At 39.0% G+C, this 20368-nt stretch overlaps 1 protein-coding gene across 17 annotated transcripts in view; it reads left to right on the forward strand.

Annotated features, from left to right (window-relative positions):
* The window catches only part of VPS13B (vacuolar protein sorting 13 homolog B), an 897698-nt gene that overhangs the window by 779666 nt on the left and 97664 nt on the right, over positions 1 to 20368 (forward strand). For all 17 annotated transcript variants that reach the window (XM_063642860.1, XM_055286878.2, XM_063642862.1 and 14 more), the window contains exons 41-43: positions 9743 to 9924; positions 11697 to 12046; positions 17322 to 17483. In XM_063642860.1, coding sequence (XP_063498930.1) covers positions 9743 to 9924; positions 11697 to 12046; positions 17322 to 17483 — 694 coding nt within the window. The remainder of the gene's footprint in view (positions 1 to 9742; positions 9925 to 11696; positions 12047 to 17321; positions 17484 to 20368) is intronic.

Consider the following 20368-nt stretch of genomic DNA (forward strand, 5'->3'; position numbering starts at 1 on the left):
GAGTAGGTGTGGTGTGGTGCTGAAAAGAATGTATATTCTGTTGATTTGGGGTGGAGAGTTCTGTAGATGTCTATTAGGTCTGCTTGGTCCAGAGCTGAGTTCAATTCCTGGATATCCTTGTTAACTTTCTGTCTCATTGATCTGTCTGATGTTGACAGTGGGGTGTTAAAGTCTCCCATTATTATTGTGTGGGATTCTAAGTCTCTTTGTAGGTCACTAAGGACTTGCTTTATGAATCTGGGTGCTCCTATATTGGGTGCATATATATTTAGAATAGTTAGCTCTTCTTATTGAATTGATCCCTTTACCATTATGTAATGTCCTTTTTTGTCTCTTTTGATCTTTGTTGGTTTAAAGTCTGTTTTATCAGAGACTAGGATTGCAACCCCTGCCTTTTTTTGTTTTTCATTTGCTTGGTAGATCTTCCTCCATCCCTTTATTTTGAGCCCATATGTGTCTCTGCACGTCAGATGGGTTTCCTGAATACAGCACACTGATGAGTCTTGACTCTTTATCCAATTTGCCAGTCTGTGTCTTTTAATTGGAGTATTTAGCCCATTACATTTAAGGTTAATGTTGTTATGTGTGAATTTGATCCTGTCATCATGATGTTAGCTGGTTATTTTGCTCATTAGTTGATGCAGTTTCTTCCTAGCCTTGATGATCTTTACAATTTGGCATGTTTTTGCCACGGCTGGTACCAGTTGTTCCTATGTTTAGTGCTTCCTTCAGGAGCTCTTGTAGGGCAGGCCTGGTGGTGACAAAATCTCTCAGCATTTGCTTGTCTGTAAAGTATTTTATTTCTCCTTCACTTATGAAGCTTAGTTTGGCTGGATATGAAATTCTGGGTTGAAAATTCTTTTCTTTAAGAATGTTGAATATTGGTCCCCACTCTCTTCTGGCTTGTAGAGTTTCTGCCAAGAGATCAGCTGTTAGTCTGATGGGCTTCCCTTTGTGGGTAACCTGACCTTTCTCTCTGGCTGCCCTTACCATTTTTTCCTTCATTTCAACTTTGGTGAATCTGAGAATTATGTGTCTTGGAGTTGCTCTTCTCGAGGAGTATCTTTGTGGCATTCTGTGTATTTCCTGAATGTGAATGTTGGCCTGCCTTGCTAGATTGGGGAAGTTCTCCTGGATAATATCCTGCAGAGTGTTTTCCAACTTGGTTCCATTCTCCCCATCACTTTCAGGTACACCAGTCAGACGTAGATTTGGTCTTTTCACATAGTCCCATATTTCTTGGAGGCTTTGTTCATTTCTTTTTATTCTTTTTCTCTAAACTTCTCTTCTCGCTTCATTTCATTCATTTCATCTTCCATCACTGATACCCTTTCTTCCAATTGATTGCATCAGCTACTGAGGCTTCTGCATTTGTCATGTAGCTCTCATGCCTTGGTTTTCAGCTCCATCAGGTCCTTTAAGGACTTCTCTGCATTCATTATTCTAGTTATCCCTTCGTCTAATTTTTTTTTCAAAGCTTTTAACTTCTTTGCCATTGGTTCGAATTTCCTCCTGTAGCTCGGAGTAGTTTGATCATCTGAAGCCTTCTTCCCTCAACTCGTCAAAGTCATTCTCCATCCAGCTTTGTTCCTTTGCTGGTGAGGAGCTGTGTTCCTTTGAAGGAGGAGAGGCGCTCTGATTTTTAGAGTTTCCAGTTTTTCTGCTCTGTTTTTTTCCCATCTTTGTGTTTTTATCTACCTTTGGTCTTTGATGATGGTGACGTACAGATGGGGTTTTGGTGTGGATGTCCTTTCTGTTTGTTAGTTTTCCTTCTAACAGACCGGACCCTCAGCTGCAGGTCTGTTGGAGTTTGCTAGAGGTCCACTCTAGACCCTGTTTGCCTGGGTGTCAGCAGCAGTGGCTGCAGAACAGCGGATGTTGGTGAACCGCAAATGCTGCTGCCTGATCATTCCTCTGGAAGTTGTGTCTCAGAGGAGTTCCCGGCTGGCTGTGTGAGGTGTCAGTCCGCCCCTACTGGGGGTGCCTCCCAGTTAGGCTACTCGGGGGTCAGGGACCCACTTGAGGAGGCAGTCTGCCCATTCTCAGATCTCAAGCTGCGTGCTGGGAGAACCACTACTCTCTTCAAAGCTGTCAGAGAGGGACATTTAAGTCTGCAGAGGTTACTGCTGTCTTTTTGTTTGTCTGTGCTCTGCCCCCAGAGGTGGAGCCTACAAAGGCAGGCTAGCCTCCTTGAGCTGTGGTGGGCTCCACCCAGTTTGAGCTTCCAGGCCGCTTTGTTTACCTAATCAAACAACTAACTGGACAATGGCGGGCGCCCCTCCCCCATCCTCGCTGCCACCTTGCAGTTTGATCTCGGACTGCTGTCCTAACAACGAGTGAGACTCCGTGGGTGTAGGACCCTCCAAGCCAGGTGCGGGATATCATCTCCTGGTGTGCCGTTTTTTAAACCCATTGGAAAAGTGCAGTATTAGGGTGGGAGTGACCCGATTTTCCAGGTGCTGTCTGTCACCCCTTTCTTTGACTAGGAAAGGGAATTCCCTGACCCCTTGCACTTCCTGGGTGAGGCGATGCCTCGCCCTGCTTCAGCTCGCGCATGGTTCGCTGCACCCACTGTCCTGCACCTACTGTCTGGCACTCCCCAGTGAGATGAACCCAGTACCTTAGCTGGAAATGCGGAAATCACCCGTCTTCTGCGTCGCTCACGCTGGGAGCTGTAGACCGGAGCTGTTGCTATTCGGCCATCTTGATAATCATCTGAGAGACTGATTTCTAAACTGAGACTTTAGGAAGTGAATAGGCACTAACCAGTTCAATGGATGACAGGGAGCCCCCAGTGCAAATGACTGAAGACAAAATAGAGTCAATAATTGGGTGGGTTCAGTGGCTAACATCTATAATCCCTGCACTTTGGGAGGCTGAGGTGGGAAGACGGCTTGAGCTGAGGAGTTCAAGACCAGAGTGGGCAATAGTGAGACTTTTGTCTCCACAAAAAAATTTAAAAATTAGCCAAGTGAAACTGTGCATGCCTGTAGTCCCAGCTGATCAGGAGGCTAAGGTGGTAGGATTGCTTGAGCCCAGGAAGCAGAAGTTGCAGTGAGCCAAGATCACACCACTGCACTCCAGTCTGGGTGACAGAGCGAGACCCTGTCTCAAAAAATAAAAAATGAGTCATTAGTTAGGTTCCTATATCTTTAACTAATGGTTTGCTTGATCATATTATGGTTTTTGGGAGGGAGCATTTGAAGTAAATGTTGACCTTTATAGTACTGACCTTTGAAAGCCTTCCCCTTCTATTTGCTGTGCACTGAACTAGAGGCAAGGGATGCAGCCTCTGGAGCCCTGGTCATGCTATCCATTTCAGCTGTTTATCTTACTCCCATCATGTGTATATTTGTCCACACCCATTGCCTGTTTCCAAAGCCTATGTAAACCTCTTATCAGTCAGGTTCTGACAGGAAACAGATGGCAACTCAGACTGGGTGACTGGGGAGAGTTTAATGAACTGCAAAAGTGGGGGCTAGGAACCCTGGGAAACTGTCCCAATCTTAGGCCAAAAGAAGCCAAGTGATAGAGCCATTATCAAAACTGTAACTCAGTGAGGATGTTTGTAGCTACGTTTGGTAGAGGAACACAGCTAATGTACAGAGATCTGGCTGCAAAGGAACCGGGAAAATACATACCCTTACCTCACTCCTCTTCTGCCTTCTAAGTCACCTTGTGGGTACCTCCCACTGACTGAATCCAAGGACAAGCCAGAGGACAAAGTAGCTTGTTGGTGCAGTCCAGAAAGCTCCCTTCCGGAGGCAAAGAAGAAGGTGGGGAATGGTAGAAGGTGGGTCAAGAGAGCAAACAGAAGACATCCAGCAAGCGCACACTCTTATTTGCAATTGACAGCTTCTTACCAGGTGACTAGCCCTGGGAGGAACAAAATGGAAAAGGAGTCATGAGCCCTACTCTCTTGGGCCACCCTGGCAGGTTCCCTGGGTTTGAAATCAATCAGGTGTCTTCTGATGGATCAGAACAACTTTTTACTTTATTTATTCTCTCTTACCTTCACCCCTAAAGAGCTAATTCCAGAAATACTTATTTTGGCTGTGGAAAGTAACACAAATTACAGACATTTATTATATAACACAATAGTAATTGTGCAGATCTCAATATGTATGTCTGGTTAATTCTGTATAAGTTGTTTGATGATAACGTTAAACTCTTGATCTGTGCCAAGACTTTGGTACTTTCCTGTCCATATTTCATGGTCATCTTCTGACAATATTAAAGCATGTGAGAGCAGATTGCTTGTAAGGACTTTTTATCGCTACCGCCAAAATGCTGACTCATGACAGAAGGCATCTTGGAAAGAGAAATGGCTTAAGGGTGTATGGCTCTTTCTTCATGTGATAAAAATTAAACCTCTGGCGAGTTGTATAAAGTGCTTTTTAATATATGTATTTTTTTCTTCCTACTCCCTCAAGATCTCATAAAAGAAATCACTGTCCACTCATATTTGGGAATCTTTGAGACAGTGATCCACAGCCTGTGTGTGTATGAGTGTGTGAATGTGAAGAACTCCTTTTCATTTCCCAAAACCTTTATTCTTGTGTATATAGACAGTGGAGGAATCAGAGAAAGCGTGATGATGGATAAGTCCCTGAATCATTTCTTTTCTCTCTGCTGGTTGAACTCTCTCCCCCCAAAAAGTGACTGTGGCCTTCCAGATATTGTTTCTCTCCATTTGGCTACTTGGGTCTGCCCTTTTAGATGTATCTAGATTTTTGGGTAATTCGTTTAGTGTTATAAGCCATTTATACATAAATCTTGACATTTGGAACTGCTTTGTCACCTGTGTTTCTAGTTACACACTGGTATAATCCAGGTTTTATCCAGAAAATTCTTTCCTTTATCCCTCCCTAAGGCTAAAGCTGAGTTTTTGTCTTCTCTTCCTTGAGTGGAAGGAATACTTACATTTTTTCCTCAGGTTTGCTTTTGAGGCCCTTTGCTATTTTCTTTAGATGGTGATTGAACTCTGTATACGAAGTCCTCCAGGGAGTTGGCCTTTGCCATGTAGTCCTTCTTGCATACACAGTCCCTGAAGTACTCAGGTGCTGCTCAGGTCTCAGAGTTCTTGGATGATGGTACTTATGAGCTCTCTATGTCGTGTTGCCTACTCTATGAACCTTGGGAGATTCCTCTTCCTTTTTTTTTTTTTTAAGTTAAATTTAAAGGAGTGTTTTACCTGAAGGCTCATTTAAGGTTATTTTTCAAACTACAAACTGGAGCACATTCATGTGTTATGAAATAGCTGGTTACAACTGAAGTTTTTTAAATAACATAAAATAAAATAGAAAATAGTTTGAAAAAGACAAATATTATATGATTCTGCTTACATGAGATCCCAAGAGTAGTCAAATTCATAAAGAGTATAGTGGTCGCTGTCAGGGGCTGTGGGGAGGGAAGGGTGGGAAGTGAGGGTTTAATGGACATGGAGTTTCAGCTTGGGAAAATCAAAAAGTTCTAGAGATGGATGGTGGTGATGGTTGCACAACAATGTGAATGTACTTAATGTCACTGAACTGTACACTTTAAAATGGTTAAAATGATAAATTTTATGTTATATATGTTAATATATTATCAATAGAAAATAGCGTGTGTCATATTTTCAGAAAACCTTTTCCCCTGTTTTGTATGTGTATACTGGATTACAATAAAAATGTGCTTGTTATTTGGAGTTAGGGTTAAGACATTTGAAAAACAACCATTGTAAGGAGTGGAAGAAACGCAGTGCAACAGGCACACACGTCCTCCTGCGTCCTCTCTCACCCATTCAGCACTCTCCCGGGATGGACAGAGCAGTGTTCGTGCATTGGGTAGGGGAGAATTTATGTGAACCAACGTTGAGAGACAGTGCCCCGTTGAGATGAATGCCAATATGCTGTTGTGAGATCCCTCTTAGGAAGCTAAAAATAATCAATTAACATTAACCTATGTAGCCAGTATGGTACCTTGTCTTGCCCACAAGAAAAAGAGGAATGGATTTTTTTCATTATTATTTTTTTTTAATCAAGTGGTGGACAACATGCTAAGTAGTTTATATGCAGTAGCTCATGTAATACTTGAAAAAGGTAGGTCTAATTACTGTACTCATTTTATAAATGAAAAATACTGAGATTTAGCCAGGTGAAATAATTTGCATAATACTACAATATAAATGATAGCAGCACATACATTTTATTCTAGGTTCTCCTACCTTGGTCATTCTCTGCTTAATCTCACAATCGTGGTGGAAGGCAAGGAGGAGCAAGTCACGTCTTAATCTCTATGCTATATTATCCTATATTATAAAATCTTTATTACCATAAAGGGATCCATAGAGAAGTGACATTCAGAGCTGGATCTTTAGGGATTGTGCCTAGGTCCCCACAGTGCCCTTAAGATAGGATCAGTCTACATCTAGATGTACTGGACACTCCTTGTTTAAAGAATTGATCCCCTCTATAGGTCACTCAGGACAGTTGGTACGTAACTCTTTGGCTAAAATGAAGGTATAAATAAAACACCTGCCATCCTTCTCACTGTCTAGGATATTTCCACTATCCTAAAAACAACACTTAAATAACCCTCTGATCTTAAAGCTACTTGAATAAATTACTGAATCGTGAATTGTGTTTATTACTATTTGAGAAGTCTTGCTTCCAGGAACTATTTTCCAGTTAAAAGTGAAGAGCACCAGATAATTCCATGAACACTGTCATTGGCCATGAATTTGACCTGTTTTGAAAGTCTTTTGGGAAAAGGGGAAGTATTGAAATATAAATATTATAAGTTGTGAGATTGTTTACTTTTCTTTTTCTGCTTATTATACATGTGATGTTTGACCTTTTGAGATGTGAATCAGATTAAAGTCTACTGTCATACTTAATTAGGGAAATTATATAAATGTAGCTACTGCAAGTCTCTAGCAGGGTCATCACTCATGTTTATGACTATTTAGTCCTATTGTACTTAGATCATTTTAATCCTTAGGTATAAAGTAAACACATACATGCTACTTTTATAGTATATAATGGTGATTTAAGTTAAGAATATCAAAAACTATAAATGTGCTAATGTAAAATAGAGTTAAGGTATATACAATTACATATACTATATTTTGTGTTTAAGAAGTGTGTGATTTTGTTGACTCCGATTTTTAAATAAAAGTTTTAATTTTTGCATATAAATTAACCTAGTAACCATTTTAGTCAGGATTTCAAGATTGAAGGAGTATTGCTGACTAGAGTAGCGCTACTAGCACTAATGCTTACTGGAGTATGATTTTATGATTCAGGAGCTACTGTATATACCTAAAAATATGTGTAACCATTGCTTTGTGCATTTAATTTAGGAAAAGTGAAGAATCAATCAATTTGCTATAAGTAAAGATTGTATTAGATACTCATGATGTTTTAGCAACCTTGTGCAATATGTTATGATATTTGCCACTCTCAGGAGATAGAAAAATAAATCTTGGAAAATATCAGAATGTCAAAAACTATAATTGGCCAGAGAAATGCCTCAGATAAACCCCTCAAACTGTGTACCCATTTTAAAAAACTGGTCCCATAGAACTCTTGCCTGGATTTTTAATAATATTTTGACTAACATGGTGCCCTATTTCTAAAAACTTACATGAGTAGTATAACGGAAAGAGTTCAAATGTGTAAAACACATGTACAACTAATATATTTTCCTCTTTCTGAATAAATACAAGTTTTAATTTTATCTTGCCAATGAGATGTTTTGTTAACTCTACAAATTCCTAGAAAGTTACTTGGATTACTGTGCCTATTATACATGTTTTAAGAATATACTTAGCTGCATTTTTGTGCATAGTCAATAACCTAGTGCTCCAGAGTCTGTTTTCTTTGTCTGCAATGGAGATTTACTAGCATTGCAGTAAATGCTTACACCACATAACTGGAAACTCTTTGAGGTTAAACAACTCAGTAAACATGCTGGAATGCTCCTAGCTTTCATTTTCACCAGCCTGGTTTCACAACCTCTTTCAAAACCCAATGGAAGATTCACACCTCTGAAAATCCCACATGATTCACCCATGCCATTAAGTTCCTCTTGTGTTTCCACTCTGGCAGCACTTCCCACTTTCCTATTCCTGGGGGGTGGTTCTGTTTGGTAATTTTTGTAAATGTCTACGTATTGAGTATCACCAGTTAGACTGTGAGTTCTTTGAAAATCAAAGATTTGTTTCTTTAGTGCTTCCTGTCATAGTTCTCCCTAGGATACCGTAAATCACATTGCTTGTCCTTAGGCTCCTCATGGATTTGGGAGCCAGGCTGTGATAGCTACAGAGCATATTTCAGGATGAAAAGAAGAGAGTGGAAGACAGTGAGCTGTGGGGAAAGGGCAACATTGATTCGGTGATCCACAATTAACAGGACACAACTTGTTCTCCTCCAACAATCCCAGATTCCCAGGTCTCATGCTCCTGTTAGCATCAATGAAATCTAGGCAGCATGCTTCCCGTGCACAGCAGCAGCCACCATGTGCAGACATATTCCCTTCTATGGATGCCGTCACTATTCATTTTAATCAGATTTAACTCATTTTAATCAGATTTAACTCGTATAGGCTGGGAGTGGTGGCTCAAGCCTGTAACCCCAGCACTTTGAGAGGACAAGGTGAGTGGATCACTTGGGGTCAGGAGTTCAAGACCAGCCTGATCAACGTGTTGAAACCCCATCTCTACTAAAAATACAAAAATTAGCTGGGCATGGTGGCCGGTGCCTGCAATCCCAGCTACTCGGGAGGCTGAGGCAGGAGAATCACTTGAACCTGGGAGGCAGAGATTGCATTGAGCCAAGGTTGTGCCACGCTGCTCCAGCCTGGCCTGGACAACAAAACGAGACTCTGTCTCAAAAAAAAATAAAGATTTAACTTGTATAAAATAGTGTTAAGAGGATGGGCAAGTGAAGAGAGGACCCATGCATTGTAATTGTCCATGGGACCCTCATTCTTCTGGATATGGTCATAACTTTTATGGCACCCATTACAGTAGTGAGTGAGTGCTTAATAAAGAATATCGACTGACTCCTGTGGAAATATGGGTATGGACAATCTGGAGAAGTAAAACAAAAGTGACATATTTATGGTGACACTGAAGTATTGGGTTTTTGAGTGGCAGAGTCATACTCTCAACTGCATTGATCTTAAACTAATAACAGAACAAATGGCCCATAAGTTTTGTGAGATGTGGATGGAAGCACATTGAGTTGGAGATCAGTATGATCATAGATCAGTATGAGTTGGCATTTGAGGAATCCTTTGAAAGTTTTCTGTGAACAATTCATAGAGAATAATCAACATGATTCCAGGCTGGAATGCAGTGCACGACAGCCTTGACCTGCTGTGCTTAAGCAATTATCCCACCTCAACCACTGAGTATCTGGGACTGCAGGTGCATGCCACCACATCCAGCTAATTTTCTGGATGAGGTGAGGTCTCACTATGTTACCCAGGCTGTTCTCGAACTCCTGAGCTGAAGTGATCCTGCTGCCTCGGCCTTCCAAAGTACTAGGATAACAAGCATGAGCCACTGCACCCGGCCAAACACGAACTTAATTTTAAAAAATAACTAATTTACATAGGAAAATACAGAAGATTTGATAAAATATTGACTATAGGATTTTCAGTACTAGTTTTAGAAACCCTTATAAAAAGACATTTCACTCGTGTAATATTGGGCAATTTTGGTTATTGTACTTCTTTTATCACTTCTTTCCCATAGCTCTGCAAGTGAGTCTGGTTCTCAAAGCACTTGTGATCCACTTGTGACTCCAACAGCCCTGGCTGCCTGTACCAGAGTTGACTCCTGCTTTACCCCATGGTTTGTCCCATCCCTTTGCATTTCCTTCCAGTTTGCTCACCTGGAATTCCATCTTTGTCATCACCTTGACCAACTAGGCACAGGTACTCTTTTCTTTAGCATCAGAATAACATCCATTTAATACTTACCATTTTCTCTTGAGTGTTTTCAAAACAGAAGTCAACAATCTTAGATAATGTATTTTCAGGAAGTATAAAGCGAGCAGTGGCAAAGTTATCCTGGGGTTGACTTGGCAAAACAGGCATAACCTTTACTTCTGAACCAGCTTATGAACCTATTATATAAGTTGTCAGTGGTATTGAGCTGACATGTTTTTGAATGCTACCTGATGAGAATTTTTCAAGGAAGTTAGTTTTACTGTAATTCCAATTATGATCTTGTATTAGTTCATTTTTCACGCTGCTGATAAAGACATACCCAAGACTGGGAAGAAAAAGAGATTTAATGGACTTACAGTTCCACATGGCCGGGGAGACCTCACAATCGTGGTGGAAGGCAAGGAGGAGCAGGTCACATCTTACATGGATGGCAGCAGGCAAAGAGAGCTTGTGCAGGGAAACTCCAGTTTTTTTATAACCATCAGATCTCGTGAGACTTATTCACTATCACGAGAACAGTACAGGAAAGAGCTGCCCCACTGATTCAATTATATCCCACTGGGTCCTTCTCACAACACGTGGGAATTCAAGATGACATTTGGGTGGGGACACAACCAAACCATATCAGATCTCTTTGAAAGAAATATGTCTGTTCTTGTTCAATATCCTGAGTCATTACATTAGTAGCAAATAGATTCCAAAAATACTTGGTATTGCCTGATTTCGAAAGCATGAATACTTTCTACAAAAGATAGGCACAGTCTCAAATTAATTTAAAGGGGTATCATTTTTACAAGTTTGGAAGGAAGTTTAAATTTTCCCACACACCAAAAGTGGCCTTTTATAAGTTTACTAATGTTATTTGAACAATTATTTCTCAATCTTTATGTTCTGTACCAAACCTTTTCTAGGTGATACATTTTGACTCATGTATTAGGTTTTTGACCTACATGTAATGAAGGGAAGAGGAGAAAATCAGATTAAAACAAAACACAGCTGGCTGGGCACAGTGACTCACACCTGTAATCCCAACACTTTGGGAGGCTGAGGCGGGTGGATCACGATGTCAGGAGATTGAGACCATCCTGGCTAACACGGTGAAACCCCATCTCTACTAAAAATACAAAAAAATTAGCCGGGCGTGGTGGCACGTGCCTGTAATCCCAGCTACCTGTAATCTCCAGGCTGAAGCAGGAGAATCGCTTGAACCCGGGAGGCAGAGGTTGCAGTGAGCCAAGATCACACCACTGCACTCCAGCCTGGGTAACAGAACAAGACTCCATCTCAAAAAGAAAAAAAAAACAAAAAAACAACAAAAAAAAAACATAGCTGCTGTTAAGCATCTTGCCTTTTCAGCAAAAATGGAGTTTAACCTGCTTTCTCTAACTCCCTTTGAGTCATGTTTTTGTTTTGGTTTTTGAGATTTGATTGGTAGCTACAGAGCAGTTCTATAAAATTCTCTTTAGATAGATACCTGCTTTTCAGTTTATTTATTGGCTTCTGTGATCAATTTTGTGAAAATTACTTTTGGACAATATATATTTAAGAGGCCTAATTGAACAAAACAGTTGTGTTTTCAAATATCAAATGGGAATCCAAAGATTATAATATCTTCAAGAAATAATTTGAATTTATTAAACACCAAAAACTAATTTCAATAATCAAAAAGTGAATAGTTTGAATGTCATTTCACTCTTTATTTTCACAAAGTATTGGCTCATCTTAATTGCTGTTTTCCTTGTTTGTTTTCTCAACAGCTGCACCACAGTACCTACAGCCATTTGTTTCCGACAGAAATATGCCATCTGAACTAGAATACATGATTGTTTCCTTCAGAGAACCACACATGTATCTTCGACAGTGGAATAATGGTTCTGTCTGTCAGGAGATCCAGTTCTTAGCTCAAGCAGACTGTAAACTTCTAGAGTGCAGAAATGTCACTATGCAAAGTGTGGTGAAACCCTTCAGCATCTTCGGGCAGATGGCACTTTCCAGCGATGTAGTGGAAAAGCTGCTTGACTGTACAGTGACAGTTGATTCTGTATTTGTAAACGTTGGACAGCATGTAGTCCATTCTCTAAACACTGCAATACAAGCTTGGCAACAGGTATGCACATTCCATAACAGTTTACAGTTTGGCCACATAGGATCTTTTATTAGGTTCTGTATGCTATCACTTCTGATAATAAGTTAAACACAAACAAAAATGTTAGAGAATGAAGAATTTGATGGGCACCATTATACTTGAGGCCTTCTCTGTTTTGGCAAAGTGATGCCTGTTATTTTTGAAAAACTGGAGAATATGGGTTCTCTACACATGCATTGGAGATCATGCCCACATTTTTGTGACTAATGTACCACATCTGTGTGGAAAGTAACATATTCCCAGAAATTTTTTCCAAGTATTGTGGCTTTAGTTTGCCAAAGCTTCAACTTAGCTATGTATCAAATTGTCTAAGGATCCATTGCAGAAATAAAGAACCTGTGTGACCCTTTCTGATGATAAGCATTCGATCTTTTCAAACAAACAAACAAAGCAGCGAGATGAAATATGTGAGTACAATGCAGTCTTAGTTTTTTCCTCTACTCTCATTCTGACTTTTTGATTAACTAAAAAGTACTGGATAATGGATTTTTTAATCAATTAGAGAGCCTTGATTATTTTAATAATTTTTTAACTTTTATTTCTTACCAGAAATAAACCAAACCAAAAAAGGGATGAAGTGTAAGTCTATGATAAGTGGCATATTTAAAATGGGAAACCTGTCCATGTCTGCTAGCACAAAAGTAACTTCACAGAATATTTGGATGATAATATGTTCAATGATTTAAGAACAAATCACTTCTGCTTCCCTTACTGATTTTAGTGTTATATTGTATTTCCATCAAGTTTGTGTTGCCATTTAAGCTGAGACATTTCCCCACATTCTGTATATATTACACACATTTGAGTGAAGCTGGCTCCCCAAGAGAAACGGTGCTTCATCCGCCACTGACCTCCTTTTGGGATGGAGCAGTTAAGGGGAAGAGGAGCTTTTGTTCTCTAACTTAAGAATTTGTATGAGAATACATATTTTTCTTTATATGCATGAAGACCTATACAAGACCAAGGAATTAATTACCTAACATGGCACTACAATAGCAAAGGGAAAGAAGATAACACATCTGTTTTATATTTTAAAAATCTTTTTTAAGGGCATTCCATGGTTTTCTTGTTGCAAAGGACATGCGTAAAATAAGAGCTAGTGTGATCTAAATCTTTGCAGCTGGTTCAAATAGCCATGTGAAAAAAAACCTCTCTGGCTCCAATTTCTGTTTTTTTGTCATATTTTGAACAATGCATTTAATAAAAAACAAACCTAGAAAATATAAAAGAATCATTGATAGAACATTTAAACCCAGGATATTTTTGTCTTGGTATCAGAACCATTATAAGGGGACTCATGTGTAGCAACTACTGCAAAATGGCCTTCAGAAATACCAGTTTCCTCCCAGGGTAAAAATACTCTCTTAGACACAGCTATACATAGAAATAAAATATGGTGCATAAATATTTAAATGTTTTAAACCACATCAGAGTGTGAATGACTGACTGGCTAACATAATGCCTTGAAGGAATATTCTGAGTTTTTTTTAATGGAATTGTATATTTGATTAAGTAGAGCCATATGTCATGTAGCATATTGCTGACAGGTACATTCTATGAATAGTTGGTTCTGATTTATACAGGGATTTGGCAATGTTAACATGAGCCACAAGAGGATATACTTCTGTAATTGTTGCTGTAATTTTCTTGTTTCCTCTCATGTCAAGGGTACTTGCCACCAAGTTTTAATGTGGTAGGCACCTAACCCTGTGTATTCTAAAGTAAATATGAAAGTGCACTACTTTGAAATTATAGGACATTGACCTTGAAATGGGCTTACAAAGGGTTATTGAGTTCATTGTTTCTAAGATGTTCTGAATGTGGTTTATCCCCTTTAGAAGCGGAAGTTTAGTTTCCCAAACTTGGATTTTATTGTGTGTATACTGCTCACATACAGTATAATTGCTGCCAGTGAAAAATATGAATTTAATAAGCAAGCAAAGTGATTTTAGTTCTCCACATACCTTTTATTGGATTCATATTGGAGACAAGTCATTTTTCCCCAGTGTGGATGGACCAGACAGTTGAAGCATGAAACAATTTGGCCTTCCACCTTTAGGTCATGAGTTCAAGATTAACAGAAGCCTTCATCAGTGTCTGATTTCTCTGGCTATAGATTTTCTTTTCTCTTTTATAAATGATGACTGTTTTGTGAAAACAGATTAAGGATCCAAAATGCCATTTGCAGTTTGTTTTATATTTCTATGTCACTTTCCCAGATTTGGACAAAATAGCATTAAAAGGGTTTTTTTCTTAAATTAAGGTTACACTTATGTGTCTTCTCTTATACCAAAATGGTATATCTGTTTAATTGCAAATGCTTGTATGACACTCCGTGAAACTTAAATGTGGATAAGCCATTTTTTAATTACGATTCCAAGTGAGCATTCTGAGGCTCAACATCTATGATGTGACGTCAAATACATATGAACTTTTTAATATTACAACAGAATTTAAAACATTCCAAGAAATGCTTAAACTTATTACAGTTATAATGAACTCCACAGATGAAGGAGCAGTAGACAAATAGTTCCCTGAGGACTTTGAATATTCTTTAGAAAAATGTAAACAATCCCCTTGTGTTCTTTAATTTACATTTTTTCCTAAAACCCTCATCATTTATTAAAGGTCAGTTTTTAGAGATGAAGAAAGTAATATGATTTTTTTTTTCTGCTCAAGCCCCATCTGGTAACTTAACCTCTGTGTTACCAGCAGATTGATCCCAATTCATTATGAAAACTGAATTTTAATCTCAGGATGTGTAACTAAGTGGGAGATTGGAATCATATCCCTTTCTTCATGTCTGTACTCGCACTGAAAGGAAAGAAAAATGTTTACAAGTAGAGCAGTTCATGTTGATTATATAATGCTCAATGGAAAAATCTCATCAAAACTAATTACATACTATGATTCCAGTTTGATTAAAGGTTTGTAGATAAATATATAAAAAAGGATTGGATAGGACAGACTAGAATAGTAACAGGCAGGACATTCAGAAGGGAAAAATTACTTGAAGAAAATTCACCAAAATGTTAGTAGTAGTTATTGCTGAGTTTAAAATTAAAGATTTTTAAAAATCCATACTTTCTGTATTTCCTAATTTTTCCCTCCCCTTCTTCTCCCCTGTATTTTCTAGCTTTGTACAGTGAATATGTAATTATAATTTTACAAATTAAATCTACTTAAGTTTTTGTTTGTTTATTTTCTAAGTATCGGCTAGGCATTATGCTGGATACTGGAGATAAAACTGTAAAGAATTAAAAACTGTAAAGATGTGGTTGCTGCCCTTCTGCAGCATGAAGTCTAATTATGGAGACAATATTGAACCCATAATGGTACAAATTAACAAGTGCTCTGAAGGTGAAATATAGAATCTTATGTAAGCATAAAATAAGAGAACCTAACTTGACCTTGGGAGGATCTCAGAAGGCTGCTCTTAAAACCAACCTTAAAACAGGAATCTGAAAGTTGAGTAGAAACAAGTTGGTCAAGCAAGAAACTGAGAAAAAGATGTCCAAGCAGAGGGAAGGCTCTGAGGCAGGAAGTAGTTTGATGTGTTGGATGAGTTGGAAGGAGGTCAGCATAGTGCTGGAGGAGCTGGAAAAGGCTGGTGGAGCTGGAGTGTCCTGAGCAAATGCCCTCAGCAAATGGAGAGTAGCTCAAGATGCAGTTGGAGGCATGGGCAGGGGCTGGGTAAGACGATTCATCTAAAACTCAACAGCAGGCAAGTTTTGAAATCATTGCTACCAATTAAAATCCATAGTAGAGAGTATTACGGTAGATGGCAGATGCTTGTTGTTATGAGTACTTTGGTCTCACTTAGCCAGAAACTCTTTTGGTGATTAGTGTGACTATGAAGCAAGGTTCGGTTCAATGAGAATAGATGGGTGATGTGAGAGGGCTTAGAAGCCCTCAAGGGCCTCCGGAAGAATGAGGTATGTCAGGGCCACTTCACCACCTGCAGCATGGAGCCTGCCCACCTACTTCAAGGGCATTCTGGATGACTAGGAGTAGATTCCGTTTCCCAAGATGAGTCTGTACCCTAATGGGTACAAGTCTGGTCATGGCCCAGGCCGGATTCCAGGCACATTCATCTGTAGTCTCCTTGGCTTCATGCCTCCTCCGTACTTGAATCACAATGCTTCTGAGTTGTATCTCTGTTTACTCCCCCACTTCTCAGTAAAGTGGCAAATGATGGAGTGTGGCATTTTGACATTGTTTAGATCCATAGCCAGGAAATAGAGGCCAACTGGAGAAGCATCAGTTACATGTTATCCTCCCATTATCCACAAATCAATTAGCTACTTATGATTTTTTTTATATTCTCAAGGTAATCATTTATTTAGCATTCTTTTAGTTTACCAAAAGTATGTTTATTGTTTTTAAGCCATAGCCTAACCAGACTGATAAAAGAGTAAGCACGGAAATACTTTATTACTTTGCCAGTGTTTTAATGTAACAGCAACCAATGGAGGCACCATTAAATGAGAAAGGAGTTATCAACAAAGGAACGTATTATTAATTTGCTGCGCTTTAGCTGACTAATGAAGGATTTTAGCTGATTGATGACTTAACTGAAACAGATACTGAAAACTGTTTCAACTAACATTATTTCTCATGAAAACTGCAACTTGGCTTACACTGACTCTGGAGTTGATCTGTTTTGTATGTTCAGCTTCTTAACAATAGAGGGAAAGTTATGGTTTTATTTACATCTCTCACTGAGCAGATTTACACACACACACACATATCCACCCTCCCTCCTAAGGAGTCTGGGGATGTTTTACCTAAATGATTCTTACTTTCTGTAGGGTACAAACTGTGGCTTTGGTAATTGGTCTTGATTGTTGAGTTTAGAAGCCGGGAACATGGTAATTCTAGCCTCCAGTACTCTGCTCAAAAACGTGCACTACCCAGTACAGCACTGTTTGTAGCATGTTAATTCACTTTAAGAAATGTTAAAAGTTTGAGGGATCTCATTGTTCTTTTACTCTTCAGTGTGTATGATTTATTTTGAGGGAGTATAAATCAAAACACATTCTTGGAACATTTAAAATCTCTTAAAGGTATTTTTTATGTGTGTGCTTATCCTGGCAGTATAGAATACTTTGTATACCAGAGCTAATGACAACAGATCTTTTAGGGTTTCTGTGTTGTAACAATCGCCACTGGGCAGACAGCTGCCAAACATCTTACAATCTGATCCATGTTGGCTTTCGTATCCTTTTTCTTTCAGAACAAATGCCCTGAGGTAGAGGAGTTGGTCTTCAGCCATTTTGTGATCTGTAACGACACACAGGAGACACTGCGGTTTGGCCAGGTGGATACTGATGAAAATATTCTGCTGGCGAGTCTCCACAGTCACCAGTACAGCTGGCGCTCTCACAAATCCCCACAGGTATTTGAGAAACACCCTTACAAACAGCCATTGTTAAGGTTGGGGATTCATTTCTTCTGCACTTGTGTGCCTCTCCAGTTATTTCCCTTTTTAAGTCTCCGAAGGAACCACACAGTGTAGCTACATCTGACGGAAACCCAAGAGTGTTTAGAGATGGGAGCACAGGCTTCTCTTGGAATGCAGCATTTTCCTGTTTAGCACTGGTGCTTGGGGGGCAGCAGGGTATGGTGATGAAGAGGCTGACTCGAGAGCCAGGTTTGGATCCTAGCTGTGTGTAACCTTGCTCTACTTTCTGTTCTTCAGTTTTCTCATATGTAAAATGGAGATAAAAGTAGTACCTATTTCATAGGGTGATAAGGACTAAGTGAATTCTTATGTATAAGGCATTAATACATAAGCATTGTGTTGGGTATTATTATTCATTTGTTTCTTCAGATTTTTTTCTGTGTGTGTCCTTGGTAGCAGGCACATGGTAGGCACTGGGAATTCAAAGACAGGTAAGTCACAGGCCTTGCCCTCCAAGGACAGTTCACAATCTGTGATACAATGACAGTGAAAAACTATGTCCAAGGGAGCACTGAGAGAAGACACACCAAAGGATGTCTGTTTTCCAAGTAGTGTAATTTCATTTTCCTGTCCCTTTAGATGGGAATAATTAGAGATATGTGCCCTGTAGCGATAATATGAAGATGAATTAAATACAAAGATGTAGTCTTAAGTGAGCAAAAGAAATCCTAGGAAGTACTCTCGAGAATAATGTATTTGTTAAACTCTGGGTAATAAGGAAACTACTGCCTGCTTGTGATTAAAAGAAAGTCATTAGATTAGAGAACAAATTTTCCCATCTGGTCTCTAGACCAGCATCAGAATACATTATACCCTTGGGCTCCATCTGAGGGTAGCTAGATGCTGATTTCTTGTCTGTTCATCAGATTGCCACACTATTGGTATACAATTTGGAAAAGTAAATATAATGCAGTATTTGTTATTTAAATATATTTAGTTCACAGTAATCTGACAGGACACTGAAATACATGACATTTTTTCATAAAAATTTTCTCATGTGATATGGTATTGCACTCATATTTTTAGGGTAAATCACATACCCTTGTTGTCTAATTTTCCTCTTTAGAAATGTCCATGTTAGAAGTATTTGTTTTCCTCGTTTAACATAAAGGATGTTTTATTTGTTTCAAATTCATCTATTTTTAATTTTTTTTCCTGTGGACTACAAAAGTGAAAGCATACAGGTATACTGACAAAACCAAACAAAAAAACACCTATAATTCCAACCACCTAGAGAGAACTCATGTTAACACTTCCTGTATTAGATCTTCTAAGTTTCCATTGTCATTGCATTCCCAGCAATGAATTATGAGGGACAGGAAAGAAGCCTCTGAGAAGCTGCAGTAACATGTAATTGTACACTGTACCTGTAGCCACTTTACCAATGCACACACAGCAAGCTCCAGGCTTTAGCCCGTAGAAAGCAAAGCAGAGGAAGCTTAACTCTCCACAGTCATTTGAAGATGCATAGCTTGCATATCCCTCAGAGACCCTCAGGATTCCCTGGAAACTGGAGCCAGGATGGGAAGGGTGATCATAAGAGAACAACTGGCTCAGGAGTGTGGGGAGCAGTAGTCTTCATGTTATAGACATATAGTTTCTGGGTGGAGAGGAGGTCAGCAGGAAAGAATGAATAGACAACCACTGTCACCAGCACACCTTTCATTTTCATACTCATTTGCACTATTTCAAGGCCTTTTTGTATTTATTACAAGTTTTATATTCACAGCATTCCTGTGCAGTATTATTTGTTATGCATATTTTATAGATAAGAAGACAAATAGAAATGTTAAGTTAGGTAGTGGCAGAATTAGGACTGAATTCTTTATCTTTTAATTCTCAATACAGTGTCACTTCAATGTTGTCTCACTTCCCTAGGTTTTGGCAGCATGATTTGTCTGTTAGAATAGCCAAGCTGTGAAGTTTGAAAAGAAAGGCTGAGAAATCACTGGAATAGTAGGCCACATCTAAAGCTAAACTAATAGGGGATTCTTAGTGCAAGTATGAACCCTCGCAAAGTCTTAACTGTGTTACCAAAAATAATAGGAGCTTCTTAATGACAAACTCTAAACATAAAACAGGTATCTAATAAACTTTGTTTTTTCTTTTAAATTTGTAACTGCATCTTGTGGATGCAACTTTTAAAATAAGCTGCAGTCATTATAATCTTCCTAAGACTAAAACCTAGATAACCTAGATAATAATATTTATAAAAAACAATGTCTTCTTACTATATTTCTGTATGCTAATGTAAGTGGATTTTAGGACCCTCTGAAGCCAGAAGCCTTAATGGGCCCAGAGGGTCTTCATGGAATTCGTTACATTCATTACATTCACAGTTGAAAATTCTGCTGTGTTCTAATGAGAGGCTACATGAGGATCAGAAAAACTAGCCACTCAGTTTCAAACTGCACCTGGAGCTTGTCATAGATGCACAACTGAGCAAAATATTCCTTTTTCCAGACTCCAAGTCATATCCTGCATTGCCCAGCAAGCTTTGTTTTAGGAACATTTGTGTCTGCATGTTTATGCTACCTTGGGTGTTAGTCAATTCATAGTCTCAGGGAGGATTTCTAAAGTTCATGGAACTTAACTTCACTAAACAATGTAGCTAACATTGCAGAGATCAAGAAAGTGGCAGTGACACCTGGAAAGGTTTCAAAGAGGTCAAGATATCTTAAAACCACACAAGAGGTTGCTAACAACATTAAGTCCCAATAGGATGAAAGGAAACATGGACACAACCAATTCTAGAAATCCAAAGCTGACAAACCTTTTAGAATTGAAAGTCATAAAATGCTCCTTATAGTTTCTAACAC

The sequence above is a fragment of the Symphalangus syndactylus genome, chromosome 7, assembly GCF_028878055.3.
Source record: "Symphalangus syndactylus isolate Jambi chromosome 7, NHGRI_mSymSyn1-v2.1_pri, whole genome shotgun sequence".
Classification (NCBI taxonomy): Eukaryota; Metazoa; Chordata; class Mammalia; order Primates; family Hylobatidae; genus Symphalangus; species Symphalangus syndactylus.